Raw genomic sequence first — 21,394 nt, 5'->3', positions numbered from 1 at the left:
AATGTTCTGTCAGCTGTTTTTGGACTACAATTCCCATCATCCCTAGAAACCAGTACTAGTAGTCAGGGATGATGGGAACGGTAGTCCAAAAGCAACTGGAAACCCTGGGTGGGATAGAATCCAAATATGTGATGGAGCCCAATCAAAATGTATATGAAATAGGTACAAGCAATATCTTAGGCATGGTGGTGTATGTTTATTGTTGCAGGATTTTGTAATTTGTGTATGCTATAATAGAACCACACCTGTGTACGGGTGCTATTTCTAGCTACTGCAGATATGTTTGTGACACTAGAAGTTTTTAATTAGGACAGTTTGCAAGATTTATTGCCAATGACACAAGCTGCCCATGGCATATGTGCTGAATTTTGTTGTACCTTGTCATCAGCATGACTATATTATAAACCTATAATTTAGTTTGACACTCTCTTAGTGAGGAGAAATAGAGAGCAGGTAAGTACATCTGAGTTTTACAAAGATATGCATTTGAAAATACAGAATTGTAAAACCCAGTTTGTCCATAAAAAGTAATATCTCACATTCCATGTGTCTACAAGCAGCTTTTAGGGGTAAATATAAGGAGTTGATTTAGCATGAGTCAGACTATTGTTCCATCTAATCCAGTGCTATAAATGATCTGACTGATCTCAGGCAGATGTTCTGTCCCTAAGCCCACAACCTGAGATCCTTTCAACAGGAGGTGCCAGAATTTGAAGTTGCAAAGCTTGTTCTCTACTACCCAGCTACAGTACAGATGCACTCATTCTGTCAAATGAGTCCTGCAAAGCCACACATATCCCAAATCAATGGTCGCTTCACATGCTGTAGAAATAGCAGTAAACACCTGTTTAGCTGTGGTGCATTCTGAATTTGGAAGTTATCTTTTTTTTCTCCTACTTGATTCGTACACACTGAAGGAACTATGATTGGCCCTGGGTTTCTACAGCTGTGTGTACATGCAATAAGCTTGGCTCTCCTAAGTCTTAGAGAACTCTCTGGGTACTCTTGTAATTTTTGTAGATCTCTAGAATATGTTTGTTTCTTGTCCATCTGCAGATCAGAAAGGGATCCTAGCAGGCCAGCACGGTGTGTACTGTTCTCATGAACCAAGAAAAGAGTCTGTATGATTTTCTTGTTGCACTTTGTGCCTATATTTGTGTGTTTGCTTTTGTGCAATCTTTTTCAAGACTAGTGCAACAATGCCAGATAAAGCTTTGTGCAGACATGCCCATGTTTCTCATCTCTCAGTATAGCTGATATGAGAGTCTCTCAACTTGGCAATGTGATGTGCAAATAAAGGTGATAAAGCATATAGTGGTTATAATGAATTGGAAATAGCTACAGACTTGTTTCGTTTTTTGTTGGTTGCTCCTAGGTACCTCAAGTCCATTGTGGAGACTATTTTGATATATCAGCACTTTAAGAAACTGAATCCAGAACAGCAAGTAGCAAAACATGAACTTGTGGACTTTTGGATGGACTTTCTGGTTGAGGCCACTAAGTCAGACGTCTCTGTAGTTAGATTTCCTGTGAGTGTGTTTTGAACTCTTCCAATTAATTTTTAACCATTTCAATTTCCTGTTTGTCCTGCCATGTGATTCTTGAGGGGCAGGGAAGCATTTTTAATTTGGAAAGCAATAAACGTTGAACAGCAAAATGAGTTGATCTGAATAATTATGAAGGTGCCTTGCTTCTCCTGGTGGCACAAACAGCTACATCCTTCATGAGTTTCTGTTGCCACATAAAGACATTTTTTATTCGTTCAGGCTTATGGTGGATCTGGTGTATGGATTTTTACATGTGTATGGATTTTTACATGTTCAAGTCTGATTCTGTAGGTTTTACTCATAAAAAGAAAATAAAAATTAAATATTGCTAGTGGATCCTAACTTAAGGAAGTTCACAAAAGGAAAGTTTGGTGTCCCTTCTTCTCCCCTGTAGCTACTCGTGCCTCTTCTCCTCCCAAAGACTTTTGGAGGGCCGGGAGATTGTTTTTAATAACATGGAGTGAGATTGCAGGTGGCTGCTGCACAAATCAGGCTTGGACTAAGGAAGTTTGTGAAACTGGCAAGTGCTGCTTCTTCAGCAAAACATTTTTTCTCACATTTTTGCATGTAGGAACCAAATAACAAAAGTAAAGTAGAATATTCTACGAAATTGAAAGCTGGAAGACATTCTGTAAATTATTTAGCTAACAAAATGCAAAACTGCATATGGTAAATAGTAAAAGTTTGTCTTTTGAGCAGTTTGTCCTTGCCTCCTCCAAGAGCTAAACTGCGAAGTGTCAGCACTTAATTTTATAATTTTATGGGGGTATTTTGAAGAAATGTAGTAACTGTTTAGCAATGTTCTATGTATTTTTTTTTCTGTTCAAAGGTTTTAATATTGGAGCCTACGAAAATCTACCAGCCTTCTTACCTGTCCATTAATAGTGAGGCTGAAGAGAAGACAGTCTCTATCTGGCATGTTATGCCTGATGATAAGGTAAGCTGCTACCACACCACTTTTACAGCAATAAACCATTGACTCCTCTGTGCAGCTTATATCCTGTAACTGCTGACTGCTTGATCGAAGGAGTTTAAAGGAAATTGGGAGACATTTGTGGAAACGAAAGAGGATTTAGAGCCTTTCACGTTTGAGAGATTGAAACACAGAACAGCCCAAAGCAGCCCAAGGGTGAGGAAGTAATGGATATTGGGAACAAAAGGGAGTATTAAGCCTGGCATGTCCATACAGGCTACAGGTCTGGGAGTTTTAACAACAGCTGAAGGGTACAGGCACAGAGCATGAGAAACAACTCTTCAGACTTCACCATCAAAATAAGGTTGTTTCTTAAGTGCTCCATGTATAGGCTGCCATTTGTGGCAGATAGAGTGACTGGCCTGTTTGAGAAATGTAAAGACAGGTGCATAATTGGTAATCAGGAATCTGAAGAAATTGAAAACCTTCTGGATATAAAAGGTAGACTTCTCCCTCTATACCTCTGGAGAATCTTGTGCTGTGAATTTGGCCTAAAGAGATGCAGAAAGTAAAATTATGGAAGACCAGGTTGGTACCTTGAGGTGTACTTATAAGAGCTTATTTACAAATTGTGGTTTTACAGAATATATCTAAACATATAGAATGCATGTGTGAGAAGCAGGTGTTTAATAATGATGATGATGATAATTTATTTATTATTTGTACCCCACCCATCTGGCTGGGTTTCCCCAGCCACTCTGGGTGGCTTCCACAAAGACCAAAAATACATTAAAAAGCAGATATACCCTATAAGAACACTCATCAGGGAACCAGGAGTTAGTGGTAGCAAGCTCAGCTTCACCACTGCGTGAAGTATAAAATGGTCCTAAGTGGCTGATAGTAGGAACTGGAGACAGCAAGCAGAAGTTATAGAGGGAAAACTGGAGGTGTAAATCGAATGTGTTGAGGGAAAGTTGGAAACAGGAAAAGTTATTTTCCAGATAACATCTCAAATACTTCATAACCATAAGATGTTATTTCTTCTCTATTTTGCTTCCACTACAGAAGAATGTAGCAGAGAATTTTTCCTGGCATTGGCTGCTTTTTGTAGCAATTTATTGGAAAGGTTTTTTTTATTTTGTTCATCTTTTTTATTGCAACAGTAAATGGAAAACTTGAGGTGATCACTCTTTGATGTTTTCACATTTAGTTCTGGAGTAAAGGTAGCAGCAATCTTGAAACAAAAAGCAGTAAATTCTTGAGTAGGTGTACTCAGCTTTCATAATTATAGAATCTTAGTTGGAAGGGGCCCAAGGATCATCTAGTCCAACCCCCTGCAATGCCAGAATCTCCGCTAAAGCATCGGTGACAGATGGCCATCCAACCTCTGCTTAAAAACTTCCAAGGAAGGAGAGTCTACCACCTCTTGTGGGAGTCTCTTCCACTACTGAACAGCTTTTACTGTCAGAAAGTTTTCCAAATGTTTAGTCAGAATCTCCTTTCTTGTAACTTGAAGCCACTTCCTCAAGTCCTACCCTTTATTAACAGGAGAAAACAAGCATGCTGTCTCCTCCATGTGACAGCCCTTAAGACGTTTGAAGATGGTTATTATATCGCCTCTCAGTCTCCTCTTTTCCAAGTTAAACATACCCAGCTCCTTCAAGCATTCCTCCTAAGACTTAGTTTCCAGACCCTTGATCATCTTGGTTGCCCTCCTTTGCACACATTCCAGCTTGTCAACATCCTTCTTAATTTGTGGTGCCCAGAATTGGACACAGTATTCCGGGTGTGGTCTGACGAAGGCAGAATAGAGTGGTGCAATTAATTCCCTTGATCTGGACACTATACTTCTGTTGAATAGTGACAGCTTTTTTTTTTTTTTTTTGCTGTTGCTGCTGCATCAAACATCTTATCTGTTGAATATAAACCAACACAATCTCTTAAGGCATTGCAGACATGACCATTTGTCTGTTCTGGTAGAGTAAATCTGGATACCATATGTAACAATATACTCAAGTATCACATCACATGTACATTAACAGTGAATTAATAACTCCTTTTAAGCTAGAGGGTTGCCTTTCTTAGCTTTATGAAGGCAAAACATGATAGAATATTGCTGTTTATATCTATTTCATTTAATTTGTTTAGAAGCAAGCCATTTCCCCCTTGCAGTAGTTGGACTTTAACTTCATTCAGCCAGTCTAGATTGCTTAAGTAAGAATCCATGTCAGAGAAGCATACAGAACTTGAAGTGCACACTGGTTTAGTTTCTACTAGGTCAGCGGTTGCTTCATTTCACCATGTGACACATCTGTATCGTTATTTGTGTTGTATTACATGTAGCAAAAATCATTTCTAACAAGCTCCCCAAGTTACCACAAGTTGAACAGTGTTAAACATCTGGCTGATTCCATAAACATCACATCACATTTGTAATAATGACCATTGAGTGCATAATGTGGAAATTTTTGTTTCTGTTCCTTATCTTACTCATGTTTTCCACAACCCCGTGCATCAATTTACTGTTATTCCCATTTTGTGGATTTGGAAGTAGGACTTCAGGAGCACTTATTTGTCCAAGTATGTTCATGGCTGGAGAGGTATCTGAATGTAGGCCTAAGGTCCAGGGTTACTGTGTCCTCTGGATTACACTGACGTCCTAACTCTTCATGACTCATTCCCTGGATTCCATCATAGCTGGGAAGTCTCACTCTGAAAATTCAATTGACGTGGAGAGGACTTGCTGACTTTTCCTGGCTGTTAAAAAACTCTGCATAACTCTGGATTGTTTTGATAGCATGAAACTTTCTGGCTCTGAACTTTAGCTACAGTAAAAGGTAGCAGCTGGAATTGATATTGCTACTGCTCTCAGTAGTGCCTTAGCCTGGACACTTGGGTCTCTCATGTTGGCTGCTGAAGCAGTTTTCCAATTGTCTTTTTTATTATTAACCAAAGAACAGATGTCAGAATTAGACAGTCCCCATAAAATGTTTACTCCAATGGATTGAAAATTTGGCAGAATCGCCAGGAATTCACCAGCCTGAGAACATAACAGCATAAACAAAGAGGTCACATGAATCAAAGAGAAACTAGGATTTTTGAAGGGAATGTCTTGGGCTTGTAGCTGTGGTTTTGTATGTGTGTTAGATTGTTTTAAGTTCGAAATGAGAAATGGAAATGTTCTTACAGCTTAACCCCTTCATTTATATATAGTTTTTTTTCCAGCATAGTGGCCGTGAATTGATGTAAGAATTTAACATGAAAAGGCATGTTTGGAGAGAGATTTTATTGGGTTGTTTTGAAGGATGTGATACACACTGGTTCCCATAGCACAGGGTGAAGACTGGGTAAAATAAGAGATTTTGTTTCGGAGGTTCAGTGTAAGAAACATACAGTACTAGGATTATTTGTATCTTTGCAGGTTTGGGTGTGCACATGCACTGTGTTTTTATTTCTACATTGTTATGAAGGTGACGTGTACAGTTACAAAAGGGCCAACAGAGTGGGGGGAAATAACCTGCAAACATTATTTTGTAAGTTATAGGCTAAAAGATGTTGTACGCTGCTTCTTTTTAAAATGAGTAATTTTTATTGTTTGATCATAAACATGTACAAACTAACACATTTGTATGTATTTATTTGTATGTACAGCTATATGCCCAAGAACGGTAATTTTTGTTGACTTCTTCATTACAGAAAGGCATTCATGAATGGAACTTCAGTGCTGACTCTATAAGAGGAGTAAGGTAAGGTTATTTATTTATTTGTGATACCTATGACATTTCCTCTGTAGCCATTATTTAATTAATTAATTTTTATGCCATCCATCTGAAGATCGCAGGGTGGTTTACAGCAGAAAAATACAAAACGAGAACACAAAATACACAGCAGCAGCAGCAGCAGCAGCAGCAGCAGCAAAACCAATAACTCCCTCACAATCATATTTAAAAGGCTAAACATAAACAAAATCTTTAAAAATGGGTGTCAGAACTGTGGGGGAAATCCTCAAAATATGCATGAAGCAGTTTTTGAATTCCTGTCTTATATGACTGACATTAAGCAAGACCTAGCACCTATCATTATTGGGTTAGCTCAAATGTAGGACCTTGGAGATTTGCATCTATTTTGTGAATTGCATCTTTTTTGTGTGAATGTATCATTATTGTAACAGATACATGTTTATGTTTTAAATATGTTTTAAGTTGCTTGGAGATCTTTGCGTAGCTAGTGACTAACAAGTCAAATACATACATACATACATACATACATAATGTTTAATCTTGCCCAGAGCTCCACATGACCTTTCCCCATACAAATATTCTAGTCCATAAATTATCTTCCTCTCATAATTCAAGCAGTTATTATATATTGGCAGTACATTTATCTCTTTATAAATATTTGCTGGCAACACCTTATATATATGGGGGCTGCCCAGTTCTATGCATGTTTACGCAGAATCAAGTCATGCCGTATTAGTGGAGCCTACACCCAGGTAGCCATGCATAGGAATGCAGTCTGAACTTCACAGGTTAACCTAATTCCAAAGCCAGGTTTCCCAGACTCATCTCAACACACCGCCCACCATGCAGCATTGCCCTCTGCTGCATTGTGCCAATAAGAAATGTGGTGATGAAGTTTTCATTTAGCACATATGTGGACAGGGGTCTAGTTGTTTCTCGCTTATTGCTTCCACTACTTCTAATTGTTTATTGCTTATTGCTTCCACTACTTCTAGTAGTATTAGGAGAGAAAACAAAACAAATTCCTTCCAGTAGCACCTTAAAGACCAACTAAGTCAGTTCTTGGTATGAGCTTTCGTGTGCATGCACACTTCTTCACACTTCTTCAGATACACAGTACTTCAGATACACAATACTGTGTATCTGAAGAAGTGTGCATGCACACGAAAGCTCATACCAAGAACTGACTTAGTTGGTCTTTAAGGTGCTACTGGAAGGAATTTGTTTTGTTTTGACTATGGCAGACCAACACGGCTACCTATCTGTATTAGGAGAGAGACAGTGATATAAACACATTTAGCACCTTGATAGCTGGTGAAATACATGTTATAGGATCCTCTGGAGTAGCACTACCAAAACCACAAAATGTCATGTATGAACCATACATAGGTGCAGAATATAAAAAGAAAATAAATGGGAAGGCAGCCTGGACACTTGGGAGAGAGAATTTGTTGCAGGTTTGAATTCTTCTGCTACCAAAAATGACATCTCAGCAGTGAAAGAGCATATCAGGGACAGGACTATAGTGAACATTATTCCTGCCCTTCTAGCTTTCTGTTGTGACGTGGGGTTTGTGATTTCAGCTCTCTTGACATAATATGCTGGAGACGGTTCTCTAGTAACACTTCTTTATTAAAGCAACAAGACTGAAACCTGAGGAGGGGAGAGCTACATTTATAGGGGCAGGGAACTAGCTAGAAAGGATACATTTTGGAGGGAACAATATCAGGCAATCACAGTCCTGCCTTTTGGAGGAAACCAATAAGACAGAGGATCCAAATACAGCAGCTTAAATGAACCAATAGTAGCTGTACCTTCTGGAACCAAAAGGCAGTTACTTTACCCTAATGCAAATACAGACAATAATAATACAGATATAAAATCCTTTGACTCAATACACAACACCTTCATTGTTCAAGAAGGGTGTTTCCTCTGCGAGGGAGCATTCAAACACATAAGCTCTACATGCAGCCTAAAGTAGTGCAGTCTAAACTTGGTTCTGCTGACATAAAATGGCTCTGAAAAGACATCTTCTTAAAAAAGAGTGTTGAAATCCATGGTTACTACAATTTGTTCCTTCAGAACAAAGGGTGTCATTAAAAAAAAAATCTAGGCCTCTTGCAAGTACAACACTGAGTGCTGAACAAGTGTATGTAATTCTGTCGTGTTTTGAGTGGTTTTTCTTCATTAGTAGCTTGGGTTTTATGTAGGGCTTGTCTGCACAGGAGCTTCCTGTAGACAGGTTTGATGAGTTGTTGTTAAACTTGAAATACAGGAAAGAGTATATGTTGCTGACTGCAGCAGTTTGATGGGTCTGCACTGTATCAGGTGGGCTTACTTCGTAGTGGTGGTCTTCCGAGGGCACTTGCAGAAGGCATGGTGTGGTGCCCTTCCATAGCACCGAAGTGGAAGATTTATAAATTTCTCTCATGTCTCCTGACACTGGCTGACCATGTAGGGAACGGCAGTTCAATGAGAAAGGAGCCACCAAGATACATACTGAAAGGAAAAGAGGCACATCACATCTCCACATTGCAGATCTTCAATATTTCCAATTCTAAACAACATTGTAAGGCCTGTTCTTGAACAAATAAAGATTAGCACCTTCTTACCTCAACTGCTGCATTAAAATAATGCAGTGGTTTTTGTAATTGGTGAGTTTTGACCATGGAGATGATTAGACCCTAGTATCTTGGATATGCAGTGTCTCATTTTCCTCATTACTTTATTTGAGATTTAACTTTTAGTTAAATTCTCAAAAAACAAAAACAAAAAACTCCCAGACTCTTGGTGGTGGTGGGGAGAATGAAAAACTTTTCAAACCAGAGAGATAGATTTAAATCAACCATGCAAGCTAACCATGCTGCTAAATTAAGTACAATTAATTTTGATGGAACTTAAGTGTGACTAACATATTCTGGACAAGGAGTCATTGAATATTAGGTACAGAGGAGGGAGAAAAGTTTTACATTTGTTGTATCCTTTGGAGTCAGCTGTGTTCACATCTCCCTAGGAAGTTTAAGGAGCATAGCACTTTTTACTGTTTACTCCACTCCTTTCCAAATATGTGAAAGGGCTGTGGCTTAGAAGGTCCCAGATTCAGTCCCTGGCATCTCCAGGTAGGTTTGGAAATGTCTCTTGCTTGAAATCATGGAGAGCTGCTGTCAGTCAGTGTTTACTTTGCTGAGCCAGATGGAGAGGCAGTCTCACTTGGTATAGATAACTTCCTCTGTTTCTGTGTGTTTCCTAGAATAACTATGTGACAGCAGTTTTTGAGTGGTGGTGCTTTTACTACTTTAAGAACAACAAAATGACTTATACGGTTGTGCTAGGGTGCCCCCTGATGGCTCTTTACATTTCATTATAAATTAAGAAATAGAATCTGGTGGGAAATAAACGGTGCCTGGCCTTTATTCTGAATAGAAACTCTTGGCTCAAACTCTTTTAAGGGTCTAGTCTCCATGGAAAGAACAGATGAGCAAACAGACAAGGATCCTGCAAGCAGAAGTACAGAATAGGCATTGCTTCAACAGAAAGATATAAAATGCAAATGGATTATACTTATATTCTGTTGGTGGGCTTTTACTCTGCTATGCTTCTACATTAGCTTATGCAGCACATGTCAGAAAGAGGTATTTTCCTCATAAGTGTTTATTTCTGGTAAGATAAATAAGTTAGCCTACTCCTCAAATTGTTTGTTACAGGGAATAGCCATCCCAAAATGTCCCTGTTGCAAAAGTAATTGTTAAACTGATGTTTTGTGTGTGCTCAGCGCTGACTGGAAAGCGTTGTCTCTAGAAAACACTCAGGGCTGCTTTTCTGCAACAGTTAGTTTTGTTGAATCATTGAGGTCCAAATCTTTTCAGTTATGTGAAGCTTTTTCAATTAATGTCGTTCTTTATATTTTAATATAGCAAAAGGACAATCATCTAAACCCATCTATTATACATGAAATACAATATAGAACATTCATTTTTATTATGCAATATTTATTATCCCGCTTCCTCCATGAAATCCTGACCCATCTTTCAATTGTATAAACAGCCACAAATTTCCCTGGAGCAACTTCCATTTAGAAGGAACTAAGTGGAGAAAGTATGGTTCTAGCCTTTCTCTTGCAAGCATAAAGAACATAATTTTTCTTTTTGAAATACGAAAACTGCCTGAAGCAGAGAGTCACAAAACCATTAACCCGTGCTATCTTTGCTTCTCTTCCAGCATTTCAAAATTTGAAGAACGATGCTGTTTCTTGTACGTGCTGCACAATTCAGATGACTTCCAAATTTATTTCTGTACAGAACACCACTGCAAAAAGTATGTTTTCGCCAATTATCTATACGGTTTGCGTGACGGTGATCCTGTGAGCTGCTGCTGTTTAGGAAATTGGCTTCGGCTGATAGGATCATCTTTGACCAATTACATTCTGCCTGAGCATGAGATGTGTGTGCATCAGACAAGTGTTATACTAGAGTCAGCATAATGTTTATCAAAATAAATTGAGACCCACAGATAAAATTGAGATGAAGTGATTTTACTGGGAATATCAACACATTCCTTTTCTCTCTAAGCATGCTGCAGTGGTATAAGTGTTAGAATTCTGGAATCTACCACTTCAGGTGGAAGGTCTCCTTTTGGTCTTATGTTTTCTAAAAGAAAACCTGGCATGTGTGAACAAGCGCACTGGGAAGGGGGCTACACCATACCTTCGTTAGTTAAGTACATGCAGGCAGGCTTAATTTTACATGATACGCCCATATGCCTGCAATTTTTGGTACAGTCTAGAATTCTGCCAGCAGTAGCTTACTTCATCCTGCATAATACATTGAATGGCTCTTTGACAGGAATTGAAATGTTTGAAGAAAAATAATATTCAGTATTCTAAAAAGAAGTAACGGCTGCTGATGAACTGGTTAGCATTTGTGAGCCTCAGGTGAACATAGAATGATGAACATGGAGTGATGTTTAGAAGGGTTGCTTACAAAGTTCTACCTATCCAAATCTGTCCTTGGATTTTGAAGCTACGAGTTACCTGGTCTTGCTTACAGGGTTGCACCGTTGTGTTGGGAAACATGACATCCTTCTGGTTTTGATTTCCAATTTGTATTCAGATGAATAGTTGGTCACATTTTTTCAGTTTACATTGTGCTAATCATCAACATCCATCAAATTTTTCTTTGCAATTGTAACAACAACAATTGTAATAGTAATTATCTTGCTGCAATCGTACATTCACATCAAGATTGAATCATTGCACATACAGACAATTCCAGCATACAAAGGAATCCTGATGTGATAGTATACTTATTTCAGGATTCCTTTTGGCATGATGTTTTATCAGCATGTCTTCCTTTACAATAGTAACAATGTAAAGAAAATAAGATGCAAGCTAAAACTGTGGCAAATTGTGCAACTGCTGTTTTAAAAATTAATCTGGATGGCAAACAGAATAGGGCAAAAATGGATGTGGTAAATTTTGTTAATCCCTGTTGTCCAGCTGTGATATAATTAGAAATCATGGTTTGTACTCAGGAGCACAATATTATTAGAGTACGCATTTATACACACTTGCACAACTGCATGTATTTTATCAATTTATGAAAAACTCTTCACATGAATCTTGAGACACTTTACAGAAAATCTACTACAATAGCTTTAAAAACACCACAAAAATGAGTGCTAAAGATAGGTTTTAAAACAATGCAGAATAATCATCTAAGGAAGAGACATTTCCCCAGGTTTTCCCGTGTTTCCAAAAAGGACACTGTAATGGGCATCTGTTGTATATCAGTAGTGATGCTGTTGAGTGGAGAAGGGAAATGGCTTTAAAAGAGGATTAGACAAATTCATGGAGGAGAAAGCTACGAATGGCTACCAGCCCCAGTGCCTATGCAATGCTTCTGAGTACCAGTTGCTGGAAACCACTGGGGGGGGGGGGGAGAGTGCTCTTGTGCTCGGATCCTGCTTGCTGGTTTCCCACAGGCAACTGTCCAGCCACTGTAAGAACAGTATGCTGGACTAGATGGGCCGTTGGCCTGATCCAGCAGGCTTTTCTTACGTTACAGTATTATGTTCTTAAAATTGAGGCTGTAAAAGCTATTATGAACACAGTGAAACAGTCATAAGTGGCTAAAAAAAAGAGGCAACCACTAGGATTTATTTTGCTGTAATACTATATTTTCTTTCATATGGATTTTTGGCAGATTTTTTGAAATGGTTAATAGCATCACTGAAGAAATAGGAAAGAACACGGAGGAAGGTGAATGTGATGGAGACTCTCTGGAGGTAAGGGCAGTCTTTCATTCCTGCTACTTCTCACACTTTTACAGAATTGTGCTCCTGTTGGGTTACTTTTTCTTCACTGGATAATTAGCTGGATGAGCCTTAACTGCTTTGGATAAATAGCAAGCCAAATCCTCACCTCCTTCATACTGAAAGAGTTCGGTGTCAAATTAACAACTTCTGGATTGTTCCAGTAATAGTTGTTAATGCAGTTTATCTCAAACTTGAAAGTACTGCTTCAGTCTTGCACCCCTAAGCATGTCCAACAATCACTGGCTTCAGTCATGTTCTTGATTTCTCTGCGGTAACTGTAAAATCCAATGCAAAGTAGTGTTATCATAGTGAATTGCTGCTTTGGGAATATCAGTTGGCCACTGAAGTGCAGGGTGTAAATTTAGAAACAAATGGAGGTTACACTATGTTTCAAAGACTTGGAACTTCTAAGATACTTCTTAGAAATGTTTATTCCAGGCTGACAAATGCAATTTAATTCAGGTAAGGCATGACTTCCCCATGTTATTTCTAAGCACACGAGACAATACTTAAATGGAATAAATACTAGAATCACTGATATTTTCCTTTTGTTGTACTTTCTGTTGTAGTATGACTACGAATATGATGAAAATGGTGATCGAGTTATTCTGGGTAAAGGCACTTATGGTGTAGTTTATGCAGGACGAGATCTGAGCAATCAAGTGAGAATTGCCATTAAAGAAATCCCAGAAAGAGATAGCAGGTAAAGTAACGGTCTGCATTCCATAGGCTTTCATGTGCTTCATGTTCTTAGTTCTCCAAAGTTTAAACAATTGCATGATGTGTTAGATGTTAGACATAAAAAACTTAATCAAAGTGATTCATAGGCTTCTTTAGGTGTGCAGGATATAGTTATTTTTGCATAATATTTTGATTTCCAGGATCTCAGTGTTCTAGCTCCTGCTCAAGAACAATGACAGCTGCACTTGCTTGTTAGTAAAGAAGCCAAGCTTCATTCTAGAAGACTGACAGTGCAAATTTAGCAACAGGAGAAGAGCAGGAATTAGTCCAAATGCCCTTAGGTGCCAACAATGCAGCAAAGGTCAAACCATTTAGGAGAGAAGCTTCAAGGTTCCCTAAACACAGTTAAGGATGAGGCCAGTGGTCAGGATTCCAGGATCAGGAGCTGCAACATCAGACTGCACAGGAATGTGAAGTTGTTCAGACAACTGGTCCCAACTATCTGCCATGCTTTTAAACAGAGACAAGGGAAGTCTAGTTACTTGTGAGAATGCTTGGCCTGCTGAGAACTCCTGGCCTGAAGCCAGGTGCTCCTTATTTGGGGGGAGGGAGGGAGGGTGATCCTGCCTCTGGTTGCACCTCTGTTTCTTTGAAGACAACACATGGCTTTCCTGCTCCTCTGATAGCTCACTCTGTGACATGGAGCTCCTCACCTCTCCTGGCAGAGAAATGGCTTCCCTAGCATTGGATAGCTCAACCTCCTCATCCTAAGCCAAGGAAGGAGGGGACCTGGAAGACTTTCAGAGGGAGTGTTTCAGTGGAGGGGCTCAGCTCAGAATCAGGGGCCTGAGCAGGAGGGCTCTGATCTACAACGTCTTCCTCTCACTTGTTGTCCTTACAGGGAGGGCCACAACACACAGGTTCTCGAAAACACTCGTCTATGACAGCTTTCTACGCTTCTGATTGCTGCCATAGACTTCACATGAGAGTATGTGAAGTGCCATGGGAAAAGGTGGGCCCTTCCCTGCCCCTTGATCCCTGAAATTGGAGTAGTCTTGTGCTTCAAGATTTTGTGTCTGGTAACTTTTAGCACATGGTCAGGAACATGATTCTGCAGAAGGATTCAAATGTATGGATTTGTAAAAATTCAACCCTAATACCTCAAATCAGAGACTCAGTCCTGATTACATTGGTGGTTTACCACCACCAAAGAAAATCCTAGTAGATTGTGTGGTCTACTCACATGATCAGTACAACAATAGAATGACTAATACACCATGAATACAAAACTACTCCTGTGAGCAGGGGTGGGGTTGCAAAAGCTGGCTGCTGGCATGTCATTAAAACAGGCTCCATACCTTAGTTTTCCAGAAGAAACACAGAAAATCACTAAAAAAAGCCAGCCAAATAGCACATGTGAGTGGATACTGGCTGAAAACTGCAGATCTCTCAGTGAAGAAGGGAAAAAAAATGTTATTGCACTTTGGGCAAACATCCATGGTTGACATTTCCTATAAACCTCCCACTTTAAAAGCTTTTCAATTATGCTGGATTATTCAACCAAAGAGATAAGCTTGAGTTTTATTTTTCTATGCTGTTGGGATGGTTCATTTATTTAGCCTTCAAGCTTTCTGCCTGCCTGTTTGTTCTCCATTATCATTTAGACCTATTTTCTTTTGATAAACGTTGCCTGGGCAATTTCCTGTGCCATTTTACCTTAAAGTATTTACTAGCAGAATTGCTATTTCGGGTTGCTTTTGAATTTCTATCACAGCATGGTAGGGTATGGAATTCAATACAGTGAAATAAGCTGGTTGAGGCAGTCTGAACTTTCTTTCAGGTATTCCCAGCCTTTGCATGAAGAAATAGCTTTGCATAAGCACCTCAAACATAAGAACATTGTCCAGTATCTTGGCTCGTTTAGTGAAAATGGATTCATTAAGATATTCATGGAACAAGTACCAGGAGGTAAGCAGCTTTTGGTTAATGAATATATATATATATATATTCTGTTCTGATGCAGAGATTGTTGTGCTCACAAGACTCCGCTCACATTTTCACTGAGCTGGAGAAAGCAGGACCCTTCATATTAGCTCAGGCATTGAAGTGTTTACTGATGACACCCATCTAATAGCCCCCAGAGCAGCAGGAATGGGAAAGGGGAATTGTTCTGTCTGGCAAGCCAAAATGTTTAGCAGTCACCTTAGTGCAATGTGAAATTCCTTTCTATGTGCCTAGGATGTTGACATTTTATAACTTAGTTATCTAGAACTAGTGCGGCTGGCTGGATTAACAGAACTTTACCAGTTCCATTATGTTGGGATTTGCTTTCCTGCCGACTTGCATATCTCAGATGACCTAAAAATAGCATAGGCCTTTGAACTGGAATAAGCAGTTCCTTCTCTTTTTCTATTATATAATAAAAAGGGATATTGTTTATTTTAATTGACAAGCCTATCCAGATGCTTAGGCAGCAACCAGATCAGCCCCTCCCAGGCCACTGGGCCCTTCCCCAGGATCAGTTCCATACTCTTGTCCAAATCCTGCTCCCCTTTCCGTCCAGCCTGGCCAGAACATCTCCACAGGGCTAATGACAATGGCGATCTTCCTGATTTGAAAATTGCCTTCATTGACTTTTTTTCCATATTACAGGCAGCCTTTCTGCTCTTCTGAGATCAAAATGGGGACCATTAAAGGATAATGAACAGACCATTGGTTTTTATACCAAACAGATTCTTGAAGGATTGAAATACCTCCATGACAATCAAATAGTGCATCGAGACATAAAGGTAGATTTCTTTACAAAAAGCATTAGATTTATGTAATGGACATGAAGTTACCCTTAAGTGCCCTCTGAAGCAAAATGCAATGGAATGGAGAGGAACTTGATTCAGTTCTCAGAGTCTTAAGCTGATGAATCATAGAAGCTTAGAGTTGGAAGGGACCCAAGGGTCATCTAGTCCAACCCCTTGCAATGATGGAATCTCAGCTAAAGCATCCACAACAGATGGCCATCCAACCTCTATTTAAAAACCTCCAAGGAAGGAGAGTCCACCATCTCTTGTGGGAGTCTCTTCAACTGCTGAACAACTCTTACTGTCAGAAAGTTTTTCTTAAGTTTAGTTAGAATCCTTTTTCTTGCAACTTGAAGCCATTGGTTCGAGTCCTACCCTCCAGAACAAGAGAAAACAAGCATGCTCTCTCCTCCATGTGACAGCTCTTAAGATATTTGAAGATGGTTATCATATCTCCTCTCAGTCTCCTCTTTTCTAGGCTAAACATACCCAGCTCCTTCAAGCACTCCTCATAAGGCTTAGTTTCCAGACCCTTGTGGTCCCCAGAATTGGACACAGTATTCCAAGAGTGGTCTGACCAAGGCGGAATAGAGTGGTACTATTACTTCCCTTGATCTGGACACTGTAATTCTGTTGATGCAGCATAAATAGCATTAGCTGTATTTGCTTTTTTTGCTGCTGCATCACACTGTTGACTCATGTTAAGTTTGTGGTCCACCAAGACCACTAGATCCTTTTTACATGTACTGCTAGTAAGCCAGGTGTCCCTCATCCTATATTTGTGCGTCTGTTTCTTCCTGCCTAAGTGTAGAACCTTACATTGGTCCCTATTGAAATTCATTTTGTTAGCATGCACCCAATTCTCCAATATGTTAAGGTCATTTTGAATTCTGATTCTGTCTTCTGCAACATTAGCTACCCTTCCCAGTCTGGTGTCATCTGCAAATATGATCCCCTAAATTCCTTCATCTTAGTCATTTATAAAGACTTTGAACAACAACGGGCCCAGGATAGAGCCCTGCGGCACTCCACTTGTCACTTTTTTCCAGAATGATGAGGAACCATTAATGAGTACTCTTTGGGTTTGGTCAGTCAACCAGCTACAAATCCACCTAACAGTTACCTCATTCAACCCACATTTTACCAGCTTCCTCATGAGAATATCATGGGGGACTTTTATCACAAGCCTTACTGAAATCAAGATACACCATGTCCACAGCATTTCCTTGATCCACCAAGTTTGTAATTCCATCAAAAAAAGAAAACAGATTGGTCTGGCATTACCTTTTTTTTTGAGAAACCCATGCTGGGTCTTAGTAATTACAGCATCCTTTCCTAAGTGGTCACAGACCAACTACTGAATTATCTGTTCTAGGATCTTCCCTGGTATCGATGTCAAGCTCACTGGTCAGTAGTTACCTGGTTATTCTTTTCACCCCTTTTTGAAGATGGGGACAACATATTCCCGCCTCCAGTCTGTAGGGACCTCGCTTGTTCTCCAAAAATTCTCTAAGATAATAGACAAAGGCTCTGAAATTACATCCACAAGCTCCTTTAGTATTCATTTAAAGTGTAATTCATTTCAAGTAGCTAGGTGTTCCCTTACTACCTCTTTTCCTATCTTGAGCTGTAGCGCCCTCCTTACCATTCTGTTATCACCAGGTTGGGCATTGCTTTGCTTTTGGGTGAATACCAAGGCAAAGTAGGTGTTGAGTAGTTCTATCTTTTCTCTGTCACCCATTTCTCCGTGTTCCCCACGCAGAGGACCTACCACTTGCTTGTTCTTCCTCTTACTTTGGACATAGCCAAAGAAACATTTATTATTGTTGTTGCTGTTGTTAACCTCTCTTGCAAGCCTGGGCTCATTCTGAGTTTTAGCCAGCATGACTTTCCCCCTGCAACTGTTGGCTGCTTGTGTATTCTCCTCCTTCGTGATTTTCCCTTTCTTATACATGCCCTTCTTAACTCTCAGCTCATCTGTAAGCTCCTTATGCAGCCACACCGGTTTCCTTAGATGCTGCTAATGATCCAGTTGGATAGATTACTATGATCCAATAGGATAGACCTTTTGGAATTCTTTGCCAAAGTTCAAATCTCCTTTTCAGCTACGAGTTCATGTTGTGGCTGTGCATATGGCACTGTCCATTTTACTCATGTTCTTCAAAAATGTTGCCTGCATAAAATCAGATGGAGTTCTCTTTCCTAGCACAGTGTATACATCCTATGTTATAAGACAGATCACTGCTGTTGCAACAGCGCCAGCTATCAACTGCCAGGCAGCATTGCATAAGCAGTTATATGACACAGGGAAACCACCCTATTTGGAATAGAAGATGCAACTGTGCATGGACCTATTTGTTTTGCAGCAAACACACAACCATAGCAGATTGAGGTACTTCTACTCAATTCTAGATTTCATTTCTGTCTTGTTTTATGTAGAGAGCCTTTAAAAATAAGGCAGCATGATATTTAAAAATGCAAAGCAAAAAAAAAAAAAATGATTGGGAGATTTTATATAAACTCAGTGCTTTTTTCTGGGGGGACGCAGGGGTACACATACCCTAAACATTTTGTGAATCTAAGTTTGGCCTCATTGAGGGGCAGTATATCAATATGAGTAGTAAAATGAGAGTACCCCTATACATGGTTTTTTTAAAGAAAAAAGCACTGTATAAGCTAATTTATAAAAACAAATTAAAAAGCCCCTAAAAACTAATTTAATAAAAAACTAATTTCTGTCGAAAGTATGAAAGAATCCAAATGTTACTTTACGTAATAAACCTAGAGAAATCTAGAATTCCAAAATCTCGTAATAAATATCAAAATAGCCAATTGTTCATAATATGTTTGAAAGAATTTGTTCATAATATGTTTGAAAGTAATTTTTCCATTCAGGAATGAAGTTTCATTGAACTAGAAATGAAGTGACTAATAGCAGCTTCCACTTAATTCCTCTTTTATTACAAGCCATTTCATCATTAATTTTAGCTGCAAACTCTTTTCAAGATCAGCCATAAAATTTAAAAAAAGTAACAATCCCAAATATTCTCCCCTCCAGGGTGATAATGTACTTATCAACACATACAGTGGAGTGCTAAAGATTTCAGATTTTGGGACATCAAAGAGGCTTGCTGGCATAAATCCATGCACTGAAACATTCACAGGTATGTTTCTAAAACATATTGCAGTTGCCTAATTTAAGAGTAAAATAATATTCTGGAGCATAAATTAGATAAGGCACTTACTCGCAGGAAGGTAGGTACAGGATTACAGCTTTAGTTCTGTAAATTTTTTAAAACCCTGATATGGGTTGAGATCCCAAGGACACTGACTTGCAAAGTTGCACTGAAGTCATTGGGAAATGTTTTCAGGAGTGTGGCTTTATTCATTGACCAAGTTGTGGTCATCAGATAAGTATTAATAATCTGCTTGCGCAACACACATAGCAGTTTCCTTCACTGTTATCAGCAACATTCCTGGTCCCTGAATCAAGAGAAGCCCAGACTGCTGCAGTTTCCTGACCTTCCATGTTATAAGGAAACATTCTGATATAGCTAGAGGCAATATGTCTGCTTAGATGAGCGAGGTATTGTGTGTGTTCTGTTCCTCAGTCTAGCAGCGAAGACAGCATGCATCCATAGATACTTTGGTATCAGCATACTGTTTGAGACAGTATGTTTCTTTGTAGACTTTGTTCCCTGCCTCATCTCCCCTTTCTTGCTAAACAGCTAATGAATGATACTCAGATTATCTGACTGACCTTCACAGATGCAGATTTGAATCATGTTCAGAATGTATTTTGATTACCAATCTCTTCATTTTTAATTTCAATTGATATTGGTGGTGATGGTGGATATTAAATTCAGTATTATAGTCTTACTTTTATGCAAACAGAACTTGCATAAATGCAGTGTGGCCTAAGGTAAGCTACTGCTGCATCCCACTTTATGCTGCCTTGCAGAGAAAGTCTAGATATATTTATAAATAAATTAAATCTCTTAGTCTCTCCCCACAATTCCATTTACAGTGGTACCTCAGGTTACATACGCTTCAGGTTACAGTCTCCGCTAACCCAGAAATATTACCTCGGGTTAAGAACTTTGTTTCAGGATGAGAACAGCAGCAGCAGGAGGCCCCATTAGCTAAAGTGGTGCTTCAGGTTAAGAACAGTTTCAGGTTAAGAACGGACCTCCGGAATGAATTAAGTACTTAACCCGAGGTACCACTGTATTTATTTTTACCTATGTTGTAAGAATTGCTGAGATAATGGGCTGCTTTAAACTGTGATTTATTGGACTCAGAACAAGCACTGAGCCTATGATTCTCCTTTCCTTCTTTCACTTGTGCACCATAATCAAACACTTCTGAGGTTTATTCTGGATTGTAAATGGAAATTAAACCACAGTTTCCCAGTTCGGGTGTAACTGGGGAAACTCTGATGTAATGAACCACATTAGAAGCACCCAAACCTTGCACATGAAGGGAAGGGTAAGAACAGAACATGGACACAAAGCCTATTACATTGTGCCAACACAGCTAAAATGCTTTGCACGCTAGATAAAGTACAAAACACCATGAAAGCCTGGGAATTTAATATTTGACTGTGTGCTTTTCTTCCAGATTTCGCTTTTGATTAAAGAAATTCCTGCCTAAGTGAATTTTTGCTTGCCTGCTTGTTTTTAACAGGTACTCTTCAGTATATGGCGCCAGAGATCATTGATAAAGGACCAAGAGGTTATGGAAAGGCTGCAGATATCTGGTCCCTAGGCTGCACAATTATTGAAATGGCAACAGGGAAACCTCCGTTTTATGAACTTGGAGAGCCTCAGGCGGCAATGTTTAAGGTTAGATCCTATAGATGTTTTAGGTTTTTGTAAAAGAGACGCTGATCTGGAGAAGAACCATAAGATGAAACACTCGTCTGTGTGTGTCTGTGAGGAATAATATGTTTTGCAGTAGTGATTCAGTTAAAAGGGAAAATACGCTAAAGAGAGAATATTAAAAAGTTGTTCAAATTCCAATGAATGCCTCCCTGGGAATGAAAACCAGTTTCAGATGGAAATGCTAATGACTTTATGTAATGTTTTATTTTAAGAAGACTCCTCTCTGTGGTGGAAGGTCTTGATTGTCTTTCCTTTTCTGTATTTGTCAGGTTGGAATGTTCAAAATACACCCTGAGATTCCTGAATCCATGTCAGCAGAGGCAAAAGCCTTCCTATTGTGCTGCTTTGAACCAGATCCAGACAAGAGAGCCTGCGCTAACGAGCTTCTTGTAGATGAGTTTTTAAAGGTTACAAGCAAAAAAAGGAAGTCTCAGTCAAAGTTAACAGGTAAAGACCTACTTATGCCTAGCTCAAAGAGCTTAGCAATTCTGTTTAATTTAGCCAACACTGACAGCTTCTTTGA

The 21,394-nt window shown here is 39.2% G+C and overlaps 1 protein-coding gene across 4 annotated transcripts in view; it reads left to right on the top strand.

Moving 5' to 3' along the window:
- The window catches only part of MAP3K5 (mitogen-activated protein kinase kinase kinase 5), a 91,043-nt gene that overhangs the window by 52,146 nt on the left and 17,503 nt on the right, over window positions 1–21,394 (top strand). For all 4 annotated transcript variants that reach the window (XR_014154812.1, XR_014154813.1, XM_081855248.1 and 1 more), the window contains exons 10-20: window positions 1,376–1,529; window positions 2,377–2,484; window positions 6,157–6,206; window positions 10,419–10,514; window positions 12,401–12,482; window positions 13,082–13,215; window positions 15,034–15,161; window positions 15,846–15,982; window positions 19,047–19,152; window positions 20,675–20,832; window positions 21,141–21,318. Coding sequence is in view for 2 of the 4 variants with exons in the window: in XM_081855248.1 (XP_081711374.1) it covers window positions 1,376–1,529; window positions 2,377–2,484; window positions 6,157–6,206; window positions 10,419–10,514; window positions 12,401–12,482; window positions 13,082–13,215; window positions 15,034–15,161; window positions 15,846–15,982; window positions 19,047–19,152; window positions 20,675–20,832; window positions 21,141–21,318 (1,331 nt within the window). In the remaining 2 variants the exon portion in view is untranslated. The remainder of the gene's footprint in view (window positions 1–1,375; window positions 1,530–2,376; window positions 2,485–6,156; window positions 6,207–10,418; window positions 10,515–12,400; window positions 12,483–13,081; window positions 13,216–15,033; window positions 15,162–15,845; window positions 15,983–19,046; window positions 19,153–20,674; window positions 20,833–21,140; window positions 21,319–21,394) is intronic.

Source organism: Podarcis erhardii, assembly GCF_964252035.2.
Source record: "Podarcis erhardii genome assembly, chromosome: 3".
Classification (NCBI taxonomy): domain Eukaryota; kingdom Metazoa; phylum Chordata; class Lepidosauria; order Squamata; family Lacertidae; genus Podarcis; species Podarcis erhardii.
The sequence above is the reverse complement of the archived record's forward strand: the minus strand, read 5'-3'. Positions and strand labels throughout refer to the sequence as shown.